Source organism: Pteronotus mesoamericanus, unplaced genomic scaffold (assembly GCF_021234165.1).
Source record: "Pteronotus mesoamericanus isolate MK-2021 breed Mesoamerican mustached bat unplaced genomic scaffold, CSHL_Meso_final contig_25, whole genome shotgun sequence".
Taxonomy (NCBI): Eukaryota; Metazoa; Chordata; class Mammalia; order Chiroptera; family Mormoopidae; genus Pteronotus; species Pteronotus mesoamericanus.
This window is the reverse complement of record NW_026555105.1, coordinates 7,880,075-7,897,857: the sequence shown is the minus strand read 5'-3', so window position 1 is coordinate 7,897,857 and position 17,783 is coordinate 7,880,075. Positions and strand designations below refer to the sequence as shown.

The 17,783-nt window shown below is 40.8% G+C and overlaps 1 protein-coding gene across 1 annotated transcript in view; it reads left to right on the top strand.

Annotated features, from left to right (window-relative positions):
• Nucleotides 1-3,750: 3,750 nt before the first annotated feature.
• The window catches only part of CSE1L (chromosome segregation 1 like), a 40,006-nt gene continuing 25,973 nt past the window's right edge, over nucleotides 3,751-17,783 (top strand). The window contains exons 1-3 of the mRNA XM_054573626.1: nucleotides 3,751-3,859; nucleotides 13,776-13,871; nucleotides 16,772-16,914. Coding sequence (XP_054429601.1) covers nucleotides 13,787-13,871; nucleotides 16,772-16,914 — 228 coding nt within the window. The 5' untranslated portion in view covers nucleotides 3,751-3,859; nucleotides 13,776-13,786. The remainder of the gene's footprint in view (nucleotides 3,860-13,775; nucleotides 13,872-16,771; nucleotides 16,915-17,783) is intronic.

Below are 17,783 nucleotides of genomic sequence, written 5' to 3'. Positions count from 1 at the left end.
AAAAATACACCTTTTTCCCCAATGTTCTAATCTATACATTTTTCAACAGACTTTGCCTAATTGTATAGGGCATTTCATTCAACCTTCAACAAATATTTTTGAGCAGCTACCATGTGGTAGGTGCTGGGGTACAGCTGTAAATAAGATAATGTCCTTGGTTCTAATAGAGTCCTTAATCAGGTAGGGGGAAAACAGTTAACAAAGAGACAATTAGTTGTAGAAGTGATACGTACTATGAGTAAGATGGAATGATGGTTGGGGGGTTGGTTATGGAGTGGAGGGATTGAGCAAAAACAAAAAAGGACTCATGGACACAGACAACAGTGTGGTGATGGGGGGGGCGGTTATAAGGGAGATAATGGTAATGGAAAAAATACAATAAACAAATTTAAAAATATATAAATAAATGAAAATGTAAAAAAAAAACAATGATATAATGGAGCTAGGTTGCCAGATAAAATACAGGACACCTCAATGTGAATTTTAGATAAACCATGTATGGTTTTTTAATATAAGTATGATCCATGCAACATTTATACTAAAAAATTATGCATTGTTTTTCTGAAATTCGTATTGAACTGGATGTCCTGTAACCTGGCAACCTGAAATGTCATGTTATCGGGTGGTGGAGAGTGGGCAATTTCAGACAATGTGGAAGGCCTCTTTGAGGAGGAGAATCTGAATGTATAGAGGGAGCTAGTCATTCAGGGATCTAGAAGAAGAGCATTCCAAGCAGAGGGAAGAGCAAGTACCAATGCCCTGAGGTAGGAATAAGTTTGGAGCATGGAAGAACTGAAGGAAGGAGGGGCGGGTGAGCTGAGTGAATGTGAAGGGGAGGGAGGGGGAAGGTGATGGGTTCAGACAGGTCAGCAGGGGTCAGATCTTGCAGGGTTCATGGCTATGATAAGAGAAATTGTGTGCTTTTATCAATAACTTATACCTAGCCCTCACGTGCATGGCTCAGTTGGTTGGGCAGTATCCCACAAAGGAAAGGTCGCCAGTTCAGTTCCCAGTCAGGGCACATGCCTGGGTTGTGGGTTTGATCTCTGGTCAGGGCCAGAGCAAGAGGCAACCAGTCGATGTTTCTCTCCCTCTCTTTCTCTAAAAATAAATAAAATCTTTACAAAAAACCCATATTCTATAATCTTTTTACTTAGAACAGCATTTTACATTTTATCCATAGGAATTGATTTTACATGTGACAGGCTGTTGTCAAAGATAAACACAGCTGGACATGTTAAAGCAGAGAAAACAGATTTTCTGCAGTAACTACTGACAGTAGGGGAGAAAGCTGAGCTCCATTCTGACTTCTGCAGAGTTGTTGGGGCGTTTTAAAGGGAAAATGAGGGAGTAGGGGAGTAAGCAGGGGCCAAATGAAAAGTTACAGAGGGCTGATGGGTATTAAAAGTGATTAGGCCAGCCCTGGCTGGTGTGGCACAGTGGACTGAGTGCTGGCCTGTAAACTGAAAGGTCACTGGTTCAACTCCCAGTCAGGGCACGTGCCTTGGTTGCAGGCTAGGTCCCTGACTGGGGGTGTGCAAGAGGCAACCGACTGATGTTTCTCTCTCACACCAATGTTTCTCTCTTTCTCCCTCCCTTCCCCTCTCTCGGAAAATAAATGAAATCTTTTAAAAAATAGTGATTAGGCCAGCTGTGTCTGCTATGTGCTAGCTGGTATTTACCAAAGTTAGGCTTCCAGAGGATCTACCTTCCTTCCTGATTAGATTTCAAAGGAATAGCTTTCAGGTCCTTAGGAAGGACACTCCTCAATTGTAAGAAACAGGGGAAAAGTTTACCATTGTAAGCCCTTTTTTGGCAAATGCTGTAAGAAAGGGAGGTCAGGGCCTATTCTCAGCTGTAGGCTAGAGAAACAGTAAACTTTCCCAGTAGCATCGAGCTCCCTGTGCTTCACTCATCCTAGGGAAATGGCCTTCTGCTGCTAGAAGCCACCTTGGAGCTTGGTCAACTTTTCGTGAAGTGTTTGGACAGTCATTTATTATGTGCTGAGAACGCCGCAGTTCTCAGTGTCTATATAATTTCACATTTTTGTATTTGTTTCCTTGAATCATAACCAAATACCGTGACTTTCAGTCCCAGGACTAGCAAGCTAGCCGTTCCACGGGATGCGCTCTGAGTGGACAGACAGCTGGGCCTGTTGAAGGAGAAGGAGGAGGAGGAGGAGAGGGCCAAAACTAAGGGCTGGGATTTCCATAAGTCACCACTGGTTCCTCTGTTTCCCACATTCAGTGTATCATAAACTCCTAAGGGCTCTACCTCTAAAACATATCCTGAAGCTGTCCACTTCTCTCCATATTCATGCTACACACACTAGTTCAGGCTATAACATCTTCCTGAAACCTCCTACAGCCTTCTCACTCATCTCCCTGCTTCAAGTTCTTCCCTCTACACAGTCATTTCTCAAAGCAGCAACTGGTGGGCCTCTTAAAATATAAATTTAGTAGCCCTGGCCAAGTAGCTCATTTTGTTAGAGCATCCTACTAGTACAATAAGGTTGTATGTGCCTGGTCAGGGCACATACAGGGAGCAACCAGTGAGTGCATAAGTAAGTGGGACAACAAGTCAATGATTCTGTCTTTCTAAAATCAATAAATAGAAAAAAGTACTATATGATTTCACTTACATGTGGAATCTAATGAACAAAATAAACTAATAAAGTGGAGACAGGTTCCTGGATACAGAGAACAGACTGACAGCTGCCAGAAGGGAGGGGGCTGGGGGCCTGGATGAGAAGGGTGAGGGGATTAAGCAAAGAAAAAAAAGACTCGTGGACACAGACAACAGTATGGTGATGGCCAGAAGAAAGCAGGGTGGAGGGAAACAGAAGAGGGTAAAAGAGGGATAAATGGTTATGGAAGGAGACTTGCCTTGGGGTGGTAAACACACAATACAATATACAGATGATGTAGAGTTGTATACCTGAAATCTACATAATTTTATTAACGAATGTCACCCAAATAAAGTCAATAAAAATAAATAAAAGAAGAAAAAATATATACATGTGGTGGTCATGTACTTAAGACATAGTTCAAGCACTGTCTTACGAGGCCTATTATCATCTGGCCTGGGCTGGCTGAGCATCACGTCCTGACACGCTCCACTTCATCAAGCCCCATCCTAGCTCATTCCTGTCTCAAAGCCTTTGCTATTGACATCCCCTCCTCCTGAAATGCTCTCCAGGTTGATACGCATGCAGCTGTCTGCTTGTTGAAATTCAGGTCCCTTTTCACCTGTTCAGAGGTTTATCTTACTACGCCATTGACCTTCCAAGTCACTGCCTGCCGTATCATCCTGCTTTTAATTTTCTCCTCATAGCACTTCTCCGGTCAGAAATTTTACTTGTTTACTCTGTTTCTCCCTCCAAAACATAAGCTCGATGAGGGCCCCGAAGTTCTCTTCTGTCCGAGATGCTATGAATAGGACATTGGGCAGTGCGTTCAAAAGTTACGTAAGACTTACTACGCGACTGATATCAAGTCCTGACGTCAAAAGAGGTCACAATACAGCAGCCACTCTCTGAATCGGTTTGTTTCAGGAAAACGGTGATTGCGATGCCCGTTGGAACTGTCTGAACCAAAGGGCGTTGTGGCCTATGACGTCAGCGCAAACACTGAGAGGGGTCATGCCAGCCAGAGCGGTCATTCGAAAACTTGGGTGGGGCCCCAGCGCCCCTAGCCCCGCCCCCTGCCTCTGCCGTGTTCACGCATGCGCTCCTACCGCAGCCTCGCCGCCGCGCCATTTTGCCGGGGTTTGAATGTGAGGTGGAGAGGCGGCAGGAGTGGGTAGTGGCGGGTACAGTCCGCAGCTGAGATTTTCTTCTCCGTTCCCGTATTCCCACGAGGTAAGGCCCGGGAGGGCACGGCATGGCAGGGTGGCCTCTGGGAACCCCGGTGAGAGAGGGATGAGGCGCTCCCAGCATTTACGAGCGCTGGGGAGCAAGGACCGCGCCTCTGGGCGAGAGCGGAATGTGGGCCTGTGTGTCTGGCAGACCCCACGGATGAGGTCTTTGCCTTCGCCCATTTCCCGCCCACCCCTCATCTCGCGGCGTCTCAGGTATCAAGCCCAGACCCGGGCCCAGCGGCTCCCGGGCCTGTGAGAGGCGAGGGCAGCCGTGGCGCGGCCTAACGCGCCCCATTACCCGCCCCTTCCCCTCCAGCGCCGCTCTGATTGGTCGCGCCGCCGCCGTGTCCCTCGGGGAGGTCGCCTCTCATTGGTCACGGCCGCGCGTCCGTTCCCCGGACTGTTGGGCATCCGCAACGTGAGCGGAGTGCAGCGTCGAGGCCTCTCGGGCCTCGCCGCCCGCCCGCCGTTTCCCTGGACTTACCTTTTTAAGGAGGAAGAGAAACGTAACCTCCCTGTGCTTCAGTCCCCTCGATTGCAAAATGGGCATCATGCTCTCACTTTGCTGAGTTGCCTGTGAGGAATAAATTCTACTCCATGCACCTGCCCAGTAATGTGGGGTGCTCGTCTTGGGGGAAACGCTGTATGGCTTGGTGGGAGCATGGGCTCGTTTCCAGATTTAGCCTCTCCCGGGGAGTAGTCACTTCATCTCTCCCAGCCTCCGTTTCCTTATCTGCAAAATGGGGTGAAAACATAGTCTGGTAAAGTGGCTGTGAGGATGCCCTGAGTTTCTACCGTGGTTTAGCACGTCCCACATCACGTGACCACCTTCCGCCTCCCCACCCATCTCTTTAGCCACGGAAGCCCTGCTGACCGACCTGCCCACCGGGAAGCGTTTGGTGCCTGATGTTTTCTTGGAATTACCAGCGTTAGATCTTTGCAAGGCTGGCTTTTATGCTTCAGGTTTTATTCCCCTTAGGCCGCCTTTGACCAGCCTCTTGTCTTCAGCTCTTCATCACATCACCCTAGTTTTACTGACTTCGTACCATTGAACGTTATCTATAATCACTTGATAGTTTACTTGTTTATTGTCTTTCTCAACTGCCACGATGTACAGCTTAAGAGCAAGGACCTTGCTTTTGCCTGTCTTGTTTACTGCTGTTTGCAGGTGGCCAGTGCTGGCCACACAGCGGGTGCACAAGTAGTAGTATTCCTTGGAGGCACAGAGGGTGGTTGGGTGTTTTTTTTTTTTGACTCTTGGATCTCAGCAGCGCTCATTTTCTCCTGCCTTGGGGCCCCCGTACTCGAAATTCTGGCCCCTCTTTTGTGTCTCCATTTTTTGCATAATTCCTAGAACTCTTGACCTAGCTTGACACTTCGTCTTTCATTTCTTTCCCTTAATGTAAGGGGATTTTCTCCCCGCTTGTGGTTACTTTGATTTCTCCTAGGCGGGGGTTGGGACAGAGGGAAACCATTTTCTATACAAGATTAAATGGAGTTGAGAACACTACTCTAGTTTTGGAGTTGATTTCTTCCTCTTTTCATAAGTTTATTTTATTTATTTATTTATTTTTAGAGAGGGGAAGGGAGGGAGAGGGGGAGAGAAACATCAGTGTGTGGTTGCCCCTCACGCGCCCCCTACTGGGGACCTGGCCCGCACCCCAGGCCTGTGCCCTGACTGGGAATCGAACTGGAGACCCTTTGGTTCGCAGGCCAGTGCTCAGTCCACTGAGCCGCACCAGCCAGGGCCATTTCATAACTTTATTGAGCAGCCAGTTAATCTCTGGGAATAAAGTGAATAAACAAATGGACAAGGTTCTTTCCTTAGGGTAGTTTATGTTCAGTGGGAGAGAGAAACAAGAATACAGATAAAGGAATTAGATAATTTCAGGCAGTGACAAGGAACAGGGTGATGTGACAGATGAAGGCTTCTCTGAGGTGGTGACATTTGAGCTGAGACTGGTCATAGAATGGTAGGGGACAGAACATTCCTGGCAGAGGGAATAGAAATTATTGTACGAGAGCTCAGGGACTGGTGCAAGCTCGGAAGAATGGAATATTTGAGGAAAATCCAGCTTGCTCGAGTAGTGTATGAAGAAGGGAGAGGTATCCAGGCGCCAAATCATATAGAGCTTTGCAGGAACGTGAAGAGTTTGAATTTGAATCTAAGTCATATATTTGTTGATTAGAAAGCAGAGGATGGCGGGGGGAGGTTTGGGGTATGTTCTTGATGTGTGTGTGTGCCACATAGTTTTTGTACACTGGATCCCTTTCCCTTTCCCCAGATGTAAGGCCTCGGGGGTGGTTCTCTAATGTGAAGGAAATAGCTAAGGAAAAGGCACGCATCTTGGATTAGCTCGTGTCACATACCTGAAATGGCATTGGAAAGCAAAGCTTTTGTTCCAGAAATCTTCCTCTATAACTGAGGGCCTGTGAGAAGAAGCTAGACTTAGGTCCAGCCGTTTATTCAACAGGAGGAACTTAGAATTTAGATAAGTCTGTCATTGATTTATTGTGCGCGCGCGCGCGCGTGTGTGTGTGTGTGTGTGTGTGTGTGTGTCTGTCTGTTGGTAGGGATTTCCAAAGATAGCTGGAGAAAGTATCACCCCTTATTTAAAGACAAAAGAATGAATTTTTCATTTTTACTTTGAGTCTTTATTTTGAAGTTAATAACGCTTACTTTTTTTATTGCTAATATTTTAGAGTGTCAAAGTACCTTCACCTGTGGCCAAAGAAGATCACTTAATTAGACCTTGATCTTGCTGATATATTGGGAATCCCTGTGGAGTATTCGCTAAAATTATCTGATTTGTTATACTTTCTCAAATCAGGGCTAAGATTACAATTTGGTTTTGTAGACATTATCACTAGGGAATTATAAAAAGCGTTTGTTGACAAATACTTAGTCCCTGATCTAACATTAAAATTCTAGGGTCTGTGTAGTATTTTAACTTTCAGAGATTGTAGCATGCATATTTATAAAATGCCACCCCCCCCATACACACATACACTCCCCCCGCCAGCACACTTAAAAAAAAAAAAGTTTTATCGTAGCACCTCAGCTTTGTCACTTCACGGTTATTTATCACGTGATCTTAGAATCAGCTGTCTCCACCTCTTCCTGTTCGTCACAATTGTCCAGAATAAAGGTGAAGAATGATAGTGCTTTTGATGGAGAAATTGGTCAAGAGTATGTAGCTTTTGAAAATAGTACAACAAATATGTATAGTAGATACCAATCATTGTTGTAAAGGTCTAGGAAGACTGCAGCGAACAAAACACCAAGTCCCTACCCTTGGGGCTTACAGTCTAGTGGGGGCAGGGGTGGTGGAAAGCACAGTAAACAAAGGAAATTCATATACCTGATAAAATTTACTTGGAAAAATACAGTATGGAAATGGAGAGCAGCTGCGGTAGGTGCTCTTTTAGGGAGGACAGTCCAGGAAGGCAGCTCTGAAAAAAGGTGACACTTTAAAAGAGATCTGAATGAAGTGGGCAGTAAGCCATGCAGCTCTCCAGCCACAAAGCTGCCAGCGGATGGGACAGTAAGTGCAAAGCCTTGAGACAGAAGGAGAAGCACTGCCATACATGAACAGTAATGTAGGACAGATTTCAGATTCACTTCTTTCTTGAAGATTTTTTGAATGAGCAGAATTTTTAATTATGGCAGGCAGGCTGGTCATCTGTTTATCTGACAGATGTAACTGAGTTCCTACATTTTGTTGGGGCTGCTAATAGCTAGTCCTCAAAGAAATATAGTCTCTGGTTCAGACTGGGAATTTATGTTCTAGCTGGCTGTCTTGACATAGTGACTCATCCATTAGTTCATACAGCAAATGCTTTCTGAGCCTCTATGTGCCAGGCAGTGTTGACGGTCCTGAGAGTACAAAGACATACAAAGCCACTGCTGTAAGGAGTTTACAAATAAGAGATAAATCAAAAGGTATTTCAGATGAGGATTAATGCTATTAACAATGTAACAGGGATGAGTAGATAATAGGTATGGAAGGCCCCTTTGAAGAATTGATAGCTGACAGCTGAATGATCCTCCATATCAAATTAGAAGGAAGAGCATTATTACAGGCAGGAAGAACCATCTTGGCTGGTTCAAGGAACAGAAAGAAAGAAGGCTTTTGTGGCTGGAACATAGTGTGAGGTAAAACAAGGAGAAGGTAGAAAATGAGTTTGACAGGTGCCAGATTGCATGGGATTCTTTGCTATGGTGAAAGAGTTTGGATTTTTAATACAGATAATTATGAGGCATCTGAGAGATTTTGGTTGAGGTATGAACAGTGCTGTAGGAGTATATTTAAAAACTCAACAAAATAGGTCATTAGCCTGTGTGTGTGTGTGTGTGCGCGCGCGCGCGCACACACACACACACAGAGTCTCTAATATGCTGCCTCGCATAAATCCCAAAAAGTAGACTAAATTTTCATATGGCAAAGAAAGACCAGGTGGGGTTTTTTTTTCTATCTCATATACATTGATGTAAATGACTTTGCTTGGCAATGGCAGACTTTCAAGATTTCAGAGTCAGAATTTCAATATAGGAAAAAAGAATGGGAAATGAATTGATTGAATCACTGCGTTCCAAAACATGTTCCATAATAAAGTGGCCAAGTAATGGAGGGAACTCTAGATTAAACAATGTTAAGCTGATAGTTTACTGTTGGTGTTCCTGAAACAGTTAACAGTGAATCTCCAAAAAGGGGGGAGTATAATGTAGAGCATTTTCCAAACTTTTGACATAAAAACCAGAAAACATAGCCTCTTAACTGTGTGTATGGTTGAGTGGGATTTGATATTCATGCCCATAGAGTTGGTTTGTCCTGGGTCAAAGGAAGTGGACAGGTGGTGGTATCTATTAAATCGGTCAGAATATTGACTTCCCTTGTGATAAAAATGTTTTCTAATTACAGGAAAGGACTGTCGTAAGGAGAATACAGATGGTTTAAAATAGATCATTCTGAAGTGGTGTGGTCTCTGGCTGTGGAGTAGCACTCTGCACCAGCACAGCATTAGCTTATCGCCCATTTCTAGCCCCCCCCCCTTTTTAAGTATGAGATAAAAGGTTTTGGCCTTTTTGTTGTCGAGTCAGTCTTATTCAGAATCTCCAAGTCATCTTTGACTTCCTCCTCTCCCTAATTCCATCTGGCTGCTCTTTTCACTTCATCCTTTTTTTTTATTGCTGTTGTCAGTGTGTCCCACTCTCGTTCAGTCCTCTGTGATTATTTCTGCTTCAGAGACTAACTTTAAGTACTACAAAGAGGGTAGACCTATATAGTTAGACTGATTTGAATCTGGTCTTTATTAACTATGTGTGACTTGGGGCAAGTTAGTTACTTACTCTATACTCTCTGAGTTTTCTTCCTTGTGTGTTAAATGGTTATTATGTGAAGTAAGAAGCATATAAAACATCTAGCAGTGTGCCTGGTCCAATTTTGTGACCTTGGCCCCATTTTTAGAAAGCGTCCTAACAATTTTGCTTGTCCTCTTCCTCTTCTCCATTCTGCAAACCATTACCAGCCCAAAAGTCCTATTTGTTTTAAAGGTCCACTTTAAGTTTTTACCCATTTCTTTTTTTAAAAACCTCTAGTGGCTTCCGATTATTGTACATTAAATCATGAAACTCTTAAGCTAAGTACTGAGGAGCCTCTATGAACTGATCTGAGCTTCCAAGTTCACTCTTCCCCAAAGGAGCTATGTCCTTTTCTGGTATCTATAACTTGGCTCACACTATTTCCTGCACGAGCTCAGCCCTCGTTGTACTTTACCTAACCAAAACTATATATTTTTCAAGTTCAGCTTAAGACTCACAGCTTCTGGAACATCTTGGACTGCTGAATACCCAGTGACTCTCTCTTTAACCTCCTAGCAGTTAAGTTGCTATCTGCGTGATTCTTTTGATCCTTCTACTCTAGGGAACAAATGTGTTTCAGAACTTTTACTGTGGATTGTACAACATCCCCAGTGGCACTTGGGGTAGTACCCTGCAGTCAAACACATTATTTCTTTAGTAAAAGAAATTTACATACTAGGTGAGATAAAAACTAAATTTATAGCCTTAGGCCGATCAGGCCACTGTTTAGCTGCCTGAAAGGAAAGGGATTGTAAGTCTGTAGTTGGTATTTCTTTTTTTTTCTTTTTTCTTTTTTTTTTGTAGTTAGTATTTCACTTGTGTCTTGTCTTCTTACTAGTCTGTAAGCTCCTTTGAGCACCTGAATTTGATAACCTTCTGATAGTAAATGTAATACATGTAGTTGTAGGATGTTAGAAAAATCCAGAAGAATATAAAGAGAAAATCCCTGTATCCATTATATAGACATTAACACCCTTTATATTTTGGTGTGTATTTTTAGTTTTTTCAATGTATTTAGGTGTACATAAAATTTTTTAAAAATCCTCACCCAAGGATATGTTTACTGATTTTAGAGAGAGAGGAGGGGGAAAGAGAACAAAACATCGATGTGAGAGAGAAACATCGATCGGTTGCCTCCTGAATGTACCCTGACTGGGCATTGAACCCGCAACCTTTTGGTGTACGGGACAATGCTCCAGCCAACTAAGCCACCTGGCCAAGCCTCATTTGGGTATATATAAAATTTTTTAACACAGTTTGAATTGTGGTATACTTGACCTCTTTTCCACTTAGCTTTCATACATTTTACAATAATTATTAGGTACTTAATATTTTCTTTGTCGTAGTGGCCCCAGAATTACTTGGTGCATGGTTGCCCTGAAAAGGCTACATTTCTCCAAGTTCCTTAAGAGCTACATATGGCTTTGTCCCTAAAAGCTGCCTATGGAGATCTAAGCAGAAGTGGAGTTTTTAAAAATAGCTTTATTGAGGTATAACTTACCATGAATTCATTCATTTTAAATGTACTGTTTGGTGAGTGTTTTGCAGTTGTATGTCCATCACCACAATCCAATTTCAGAACACGTCTTTCACCCCGAAAAGTTCTCGCATCACACTCAATTTTATCTATTTTATGTATTTACCAACAAATTGGAAATCATAAAGCCCTATTTATAGCATTCTCAAGCATTTTCATCTGTTGGTAATGATGAGCACTTGTGTGCACACGCACACTTGTAATCTGTATGTATGTGCTATTTTTTGTGTGTATATTTCTTAGCTTTATGCTATGAGGTGTAGCTACATAACCCATTTATTTAGTTTATTATTTGTAATGTATTAGATGTGAATTTTTTGGTAAGTTATGACATGTTCTGTGCTTCATCTTTAGTTTAAGTTTTGTATATTTTAAGAAAATTGCTTTTTATTAAGATATAATTGACATTAGTTTTAGGTGTACAACATAATGATTTATGTGTCTATTGCAAAATGGTTACCACAATAAACTGTTAACATCTGTCATCACACATAATTACGGTTTTCTTGTGGTCAGAACTTTTTAAAATTTATTCTTTTAGCACTTTGAAATATACAGGGTCTGGCAGAAGTAAGGCCTGTTTGAGTGTGGTTGCTAGGGTAATAAAACGGGTGTAATAATTTATAGTTTTAATTTGAACATCCTGCCTAAAATGTCATATGGTGTGCTTGAGTGTTACAGAATTACATGCTTATGATTTTGTAATTAAAAAGGGTGTTGTGTTGGACCCTGTATATTACAGTTACTGACTCTTGTCACCATGCTACACATTACATCCCCGTGACTTATTTTATCACTGGAAGTTTGTACATTTTGATCCCCTTTCACCCATCTTCCCCCAATATGTTCTCAGTCTATGAGTTAAGGTTGTCGTTAAAAGAGTCCATATATAAAGGAGATCATACTTTGTCTTTATTGGTTTGGCCAAAAAGTCCATTTAGTTTTTTCCATAAAAAGACACATTTTTCATTTTCACCAATAGCTTTACTGATTTGGATATTTTGTTGGCTATTTCCTGCTATTAGCTTCTAGTGGGTAGAGGCCAGGGGTGCTGCCGAACATTTCCAGTGCATAAGACAGGCCAACAGCAAAGAATTATTTGGCCAAAATGTCACTAGTACCAAGAAACTTCCCAAACCACTTTTGATATGTTCTATCAATCACAGCACCTTCTCTGTATATACACTGCACAAATCGTTTTTTGCGTTTCAGTTGCATTTTACTGTTCTTGAAAAAGTAAAGCATAAAACACCAAAAATGTTGTGTTATCTTCTTCCACCTTCAGTATTTAAATAGCTGCACAAAAATTTACCAGTTTTGGTAAGTTTGTTTTTTTTAAAAGCTGGCTGATAATGACAGCTGTCACAATACAATCTAACAAAATTGTTTCAAATCAAGTTAAAGACAACTAAAGCACTACTAGAGCCATCATATGGAAAAAATAATAGACTTTTTGGCCAACCCAGTATTTCACTTGGCATAATTCCCTCACGGTCCACCCATGTTGTCAAGTGGCAGAATTTTCGTGTGCGTGCATGCGCGCGTGTGTGTGTCTGAATAATATTCCATTGTGTATATATACCACTTTTTTTTTGTCCATTTATCTGTTGATCGATACTTCGACTGCTTATTGTTTAATAATGCTGCAGCACACGTGGGGGTTCAGATATCTTTTTGAGTTAACTGTTTTTCTTTCCTTTGGATAAATACCCTGAAGTAGAATTGCTGGATTGTGTGCTAGTCCGGGTTTGTTTGGTTTTTTTGGTGGAACCTTCATACTCCTTTCTGTAGTGGCTGACCCAATTTACATTCCCACCAGCAGTATACAAGGGTTCTCTTTTCTCCACACCCTCGTCAACATTTGTTATTTCTTGTTTGTTTGTTTTTTATAATAGTCATTCTAACAGGAGTTAGGTGAAATCTAATGGTTTTGATTTGCATTTCCCTGATGATCAGCGATGCTGAATACCTTTTTGTGTGCCTGTTGGGCCATCTGTATATCTTTGGCAAATTTCTATTCAGATCCTTTGCCCATTTTTAAATTGGGTTGTATTTCCCCCCTGAGTTGTATGAGTCCTTTATATATGTTTTGGATATTAACCCCTTATCACTGGGTTCCCCAACCCCCCCACCCCCACCTCAGACTGGTACCAGTCTGTGGCCTGTTAGGAACTGGGCCGCACAGCAGGAGGGGAGCAGTGAGTACACTAGCAAAGCTTCACTTGCATTACTGCCTGTCCTCTGCCTCCTGTCCCCCCCTCCCCAACCCCCTCCCCCATCTGTGGAAAAAATTGTCTCCCATGAAACTGGTCCCTGGTGCCAAAAAGATTGGGGACCACTGCTTTATCAGATATATGATTTGCAAATACTTGCTTCCACTTCGTAGATTGCCTTTTCATTTTGTTGATGATTCCTTCACTGCAGGAGCTTTTTAGTTTGATGTAGTCCCATTTGTATATTTTTGCTTTGTTGTCTTTGTTTTTGGTATAGGAAGTTACTTTTTAATCTTAACCACAGATGTCATCATCTGAACCCCAAAATTATCTCCCCAGGTACAAATTCTCAATAGTAGTTTGTTGTCCATACTTGTGATGGAATGTTGTACACAAAGGGTTTCCTTACTCTCAGAACTCTATGGGATACTTACTGCTTAAATTTATAATTTCTTATGGTAGGGCCTTTAAAAAATTTCTAGTGAGTCTCCAACCCATTGCTGTTTCATGGCATTTAAATTAGATCAAATTTTTCGTGACTTTGATCAGTTCTTCGACTTTGCTTTTCTGTGCCTATCTTTTTGAAATCGTATGTTTTTTTCTTTTCCCTTACCTCAAAATTATCTCACCACAGTTTCAAAAAAAGCTCATCTTATCTTAGCTAAGAGTCAGGCTTACAGCCCATGCCCAAACATAACAAATGGATGACTTTCAGAGAGAAGACTGATAATATAAAAGGATTTTTTTAATGCAAATTACTGAGTCCTCTTGTGACCACTTACCCAAACCTCATTTCTTGTTTTAGGTTTTATTGCAATGGAGCTCAGTGATGCAAATTTGCAGACACTAACAGAATATTTAAAGAAAACTCTTGATCCTGACCCTGCCATCAGACGTCCAGGTAAAGAGAATAAATATTGTTTTGTGGTTGATTTCTTTTTAAAGGACAGGTGAAAGAAACCTTTGTGCAAGTTGCTGTTTATAAATTTAAAAAAAAAATTACACTTGGAGTCTCAGACATAGTTTATTTTTCATTCTCTAGCTGTAAAGTGTGTGGTTGGGTATTTATAGCCGATGGTGGCGTGGGAGTTTCTTTGGTTTTGTTTTTTGAGTAAAATGGCTTTTATTTGGCCTCTTCTGGAATAAAAAGCACTAGTATGTTTAGAATGCTTTGTCTCTTAATCTTTCGGAAATTCTCTACACCTGCCAGTTTTAGAGAGCTAATAATTAGGGCATAGAGATGAGAGTTAATTGCCTAAAAAATGATAAAGTGAATGAAACCAGGCAATCAGACACTCTCTCAATCTCCGTGCTGGATTTGATTTAATTAATGTATTTTAAGACCTAGGATTCCTCTTTTCCTCCCATCCTCCTGAATATGACCAGCTTCCATTAGAAACTTAGTTAAACTTAGAATTGCAAGTTCAGGTGCCTGCAGGAATCACATGTGAAGGTAAACGAGGAAGGCAGGCCAAGTGAGGGCCAGGAATGTTCTGTGACTGTTTGCCTTGGTTAAGGGCAAATACTATTTGGAACCAGCTAACTTTGGGGGATTCAAACCTGTTTTGCAAGATCAGATTTCCAGCTTTACCTGAAAAATAAGGCAGTTTAGATGAAGTGTCCTTATTTTTAAATGATAGCAACTAGTAACTTCAGATAGTTTTGATATACATACACATGAAACTGTGAGTAGTTAGTTGATGATCCTTGGTGTGAGCCATCTTAACTAGAAATACTTTGGAAGTGCCCCATGAAGACAAAAATGTGCGCGCGCACATGTGTGTCATCACTGATGTTATACATAACAGAACGGTAAACATGTTAATGCATCCATCCTATTCTAGAAAAGTCTTTGTGGTTTCTGAGAGGGAAAATTTGTGATCTTCCCATTAGTGCTTAAAGAAGTAATGCGTTCTTGGATAAAGGGAAATTAATGACTCTAAGCCATTCCCAGAAAGCCTCTGTCAACAGTGTCTATTAAAAATGATTTCTAATAATATGTCTTTCAAGGTGAAGGTGCTGTTGTTTTATGAACCCAGGGCAGAGTGTTGTAACAAACTGTTTCTCAGGGATTGGTAGTAGACTGTCTCAACATTTTTATAAAATGAGCCGGAGGTACCAGTGCGTAGTGGGTCCCAGTCTACAGATACCACTATGCTGTATGGGTTATTGAGATGTGACAGTGTTACAGATGAATTCGAAGACATTTTGAGACTCAGTGAGTGTGTAGAAATATGTAAGTGTGGATACTCTGTGAGCAAGTTGAGGGATATGAATGAATACAGAAGGGAATAGACTTAAACTCATGAGAAAATTGCTACCAGGATATTAATTACAATTTAGCAAAGAGACCTGGCAGTCTATGGGCTTTCCCCCAAATCACGGATACAGTGTGTTCCCCTGTACAAAATGCTGACCACGAATAGGAAACAGTAAAAGCCTGACAGACTCATACAAAACTGTCTGCTACTTAAAAACATGTTTCGGTTAATTTCTCATCTTTCAAGAAAGACACGAGGGACACAAAGCAGGGAAAGTTTGAGGATAGGAATTAAACTCTGGGGACTCAATTTGGAAAGAAGAAAAGTGTTAAATCATACTATTGTAGGAAATAATAAATGTTAACAGTAGACCTTTGCAATAAGTATTGGATCCTTGGAATAGGTGAGGCTTAAGATAAGAAAAATTAGAAGTTCTATAAACCTTCACTGTGTGATCAGTAAACCTAGGAGATTTAATATTCCTAAGTGTAAATACACTCATATTACACTTAGGAACATAAAGTGATGAGTGAGTTTAAAATCTATATAAATTTATTGCCGGTATTAGAAATGTTTATTTTAAGAAGAAAACTGAAGTCAGGTATCGTCAAATAGGGACTAGACTAGAACTTTTCGGTGATAATTCTAGCTACGTGATCTTTGACAAGTTACTTAACGTTGGTGACCTTGTTTTTAAAATAAGGATACTATTACCTACTTCTCTGTGTAGTAATGACAACCTAGTGAAATAATTTTTGTGGTAAAGCACCAGAGCCTTATAGTTAGTAATAATGTACAGGATCCGGCACAAATAATGCCCCTTTTTTATTACAAAATCTTTTATTACAAAATCATAAGCATGTATTTCTGTAACATAACAATATCACACTCAAGCACACCATGTGACATTTTAGGTGGAATGTTCAGATTAAAACTATACGTTATTACACCCATATGTTACCTTACCAACCACACTCAAGCAATACTCCTGCCAGACCCTGTATATTAGCGTGAAGTAGCTCATTTGTCCACAGTGGTGCTGTAAAAGAAATACTACTACCATTGCTAATAGTACTAAAAATAATCCTCTGGGCTGCTCCTTCAGAAGGGAGCAGCGCTAAAAGCACCCTGAATCAAGATGAGTGGGGAACCATCCCAATAAACACATTTTGAATACTACTACTGCCACTACTGCTACTAATTCTTCTGGAACAAGACAGGGTGTATTACTTTTGCCCTAAAGTCAGTAACCTCTCTGAGCATATTCTCCATCAGATGGGATGTTCATCCGATTGGGCCACTTCATAGGTTTGTGAGAATCAGGTGAGTTAAGTGATTTGAAAACTGAGGTATTATGTGAATTTAATATAACATCATATATAGTTCATTTAATAGGTAAGAATATTGAGTTTCCCTAAGGAAAAAAATAGCTTAATCTTTTCTGTTTTTGATGCTTCAATCAGATACACATAGTTCACATATGTATCATGTGGAAAGATTTGGTTATAATAACAAATCTAACATGGAAATTCTTTTATAGCTGAGAAGTTTCTTGAGTCTGTAGAAGGAAGTCAGAATTATCCACTGTTGCTTTTAACATTACTGGAGAAGTCCCAGGATAATGTTATCAAAGTGTGTGCCTCAGTAACATTCAAGAACTATATTAAAAGAAACTGGAGAATTGTAAGTATTTTGTGAATACATAGTTTAATACCCTGTATGTTTATAAGATTTCTATTTGCAGTGCCGTTGATTCAGACACATATTGAAGATAAAATTAAATAGGACTCTCCTCAACAAAATATTTGAAAATTCAATCCAAAAGAGTATAAAAATATATACCATGACCAAGTGAGATTTATCCCAGGTGTGCAAGGCTTGTTCAGCATTCAAAAATTAACCTCTTGCACTGACTGGTGTGGCTCAGTTTTTTGGGGAGGAGGGGTTGTTCCATGAAGCAAGAGGTCTGTGGTTTGATTCCTGGTCAGGGCACATGTCTGAGTTGCAGGTTCAGTCCTGGTTCAGGTTAAGTACAAGAGACAACCAGTTGATGTTTCTCTCACATTGACATTTGTCTCCCTCTTTTTCTCCCTCTCATCCCTTCTTTCTAAAAATAAATAAATCTTAAAAAAACCCCAAAAAACAAAAATTAATGCCTTGACTTGGGGTGGTGAATACACAGTACAATATATGGAAGATTTATTGTAGGACTGTACACCTGAAACCTATATAATTTTATTAACCAATGTCACCTCAATAAATTCAATAAAAAGAATAAACAAAAAGTTTAATTAATGTAATTCATCATATCAATAAACAAAAAATCACATGATCATATCAGTGGATTCAGGAGAAATTTTTTGACAAAATCTAACATCCATTCATTATAAAACCTCTTAGTAAAGTAGGAATAGAGGGGGAGTTTTCTTGATAAAGACTATCTAAAAAAAACAAAAAACAGAAAGACCTACAACTAACATCATACTTACTGGTGAGAAACTTGAAGCCTTTCCCTCTAAGATTAGGTACAGAGTAAGGATGTTTCTTCTCAC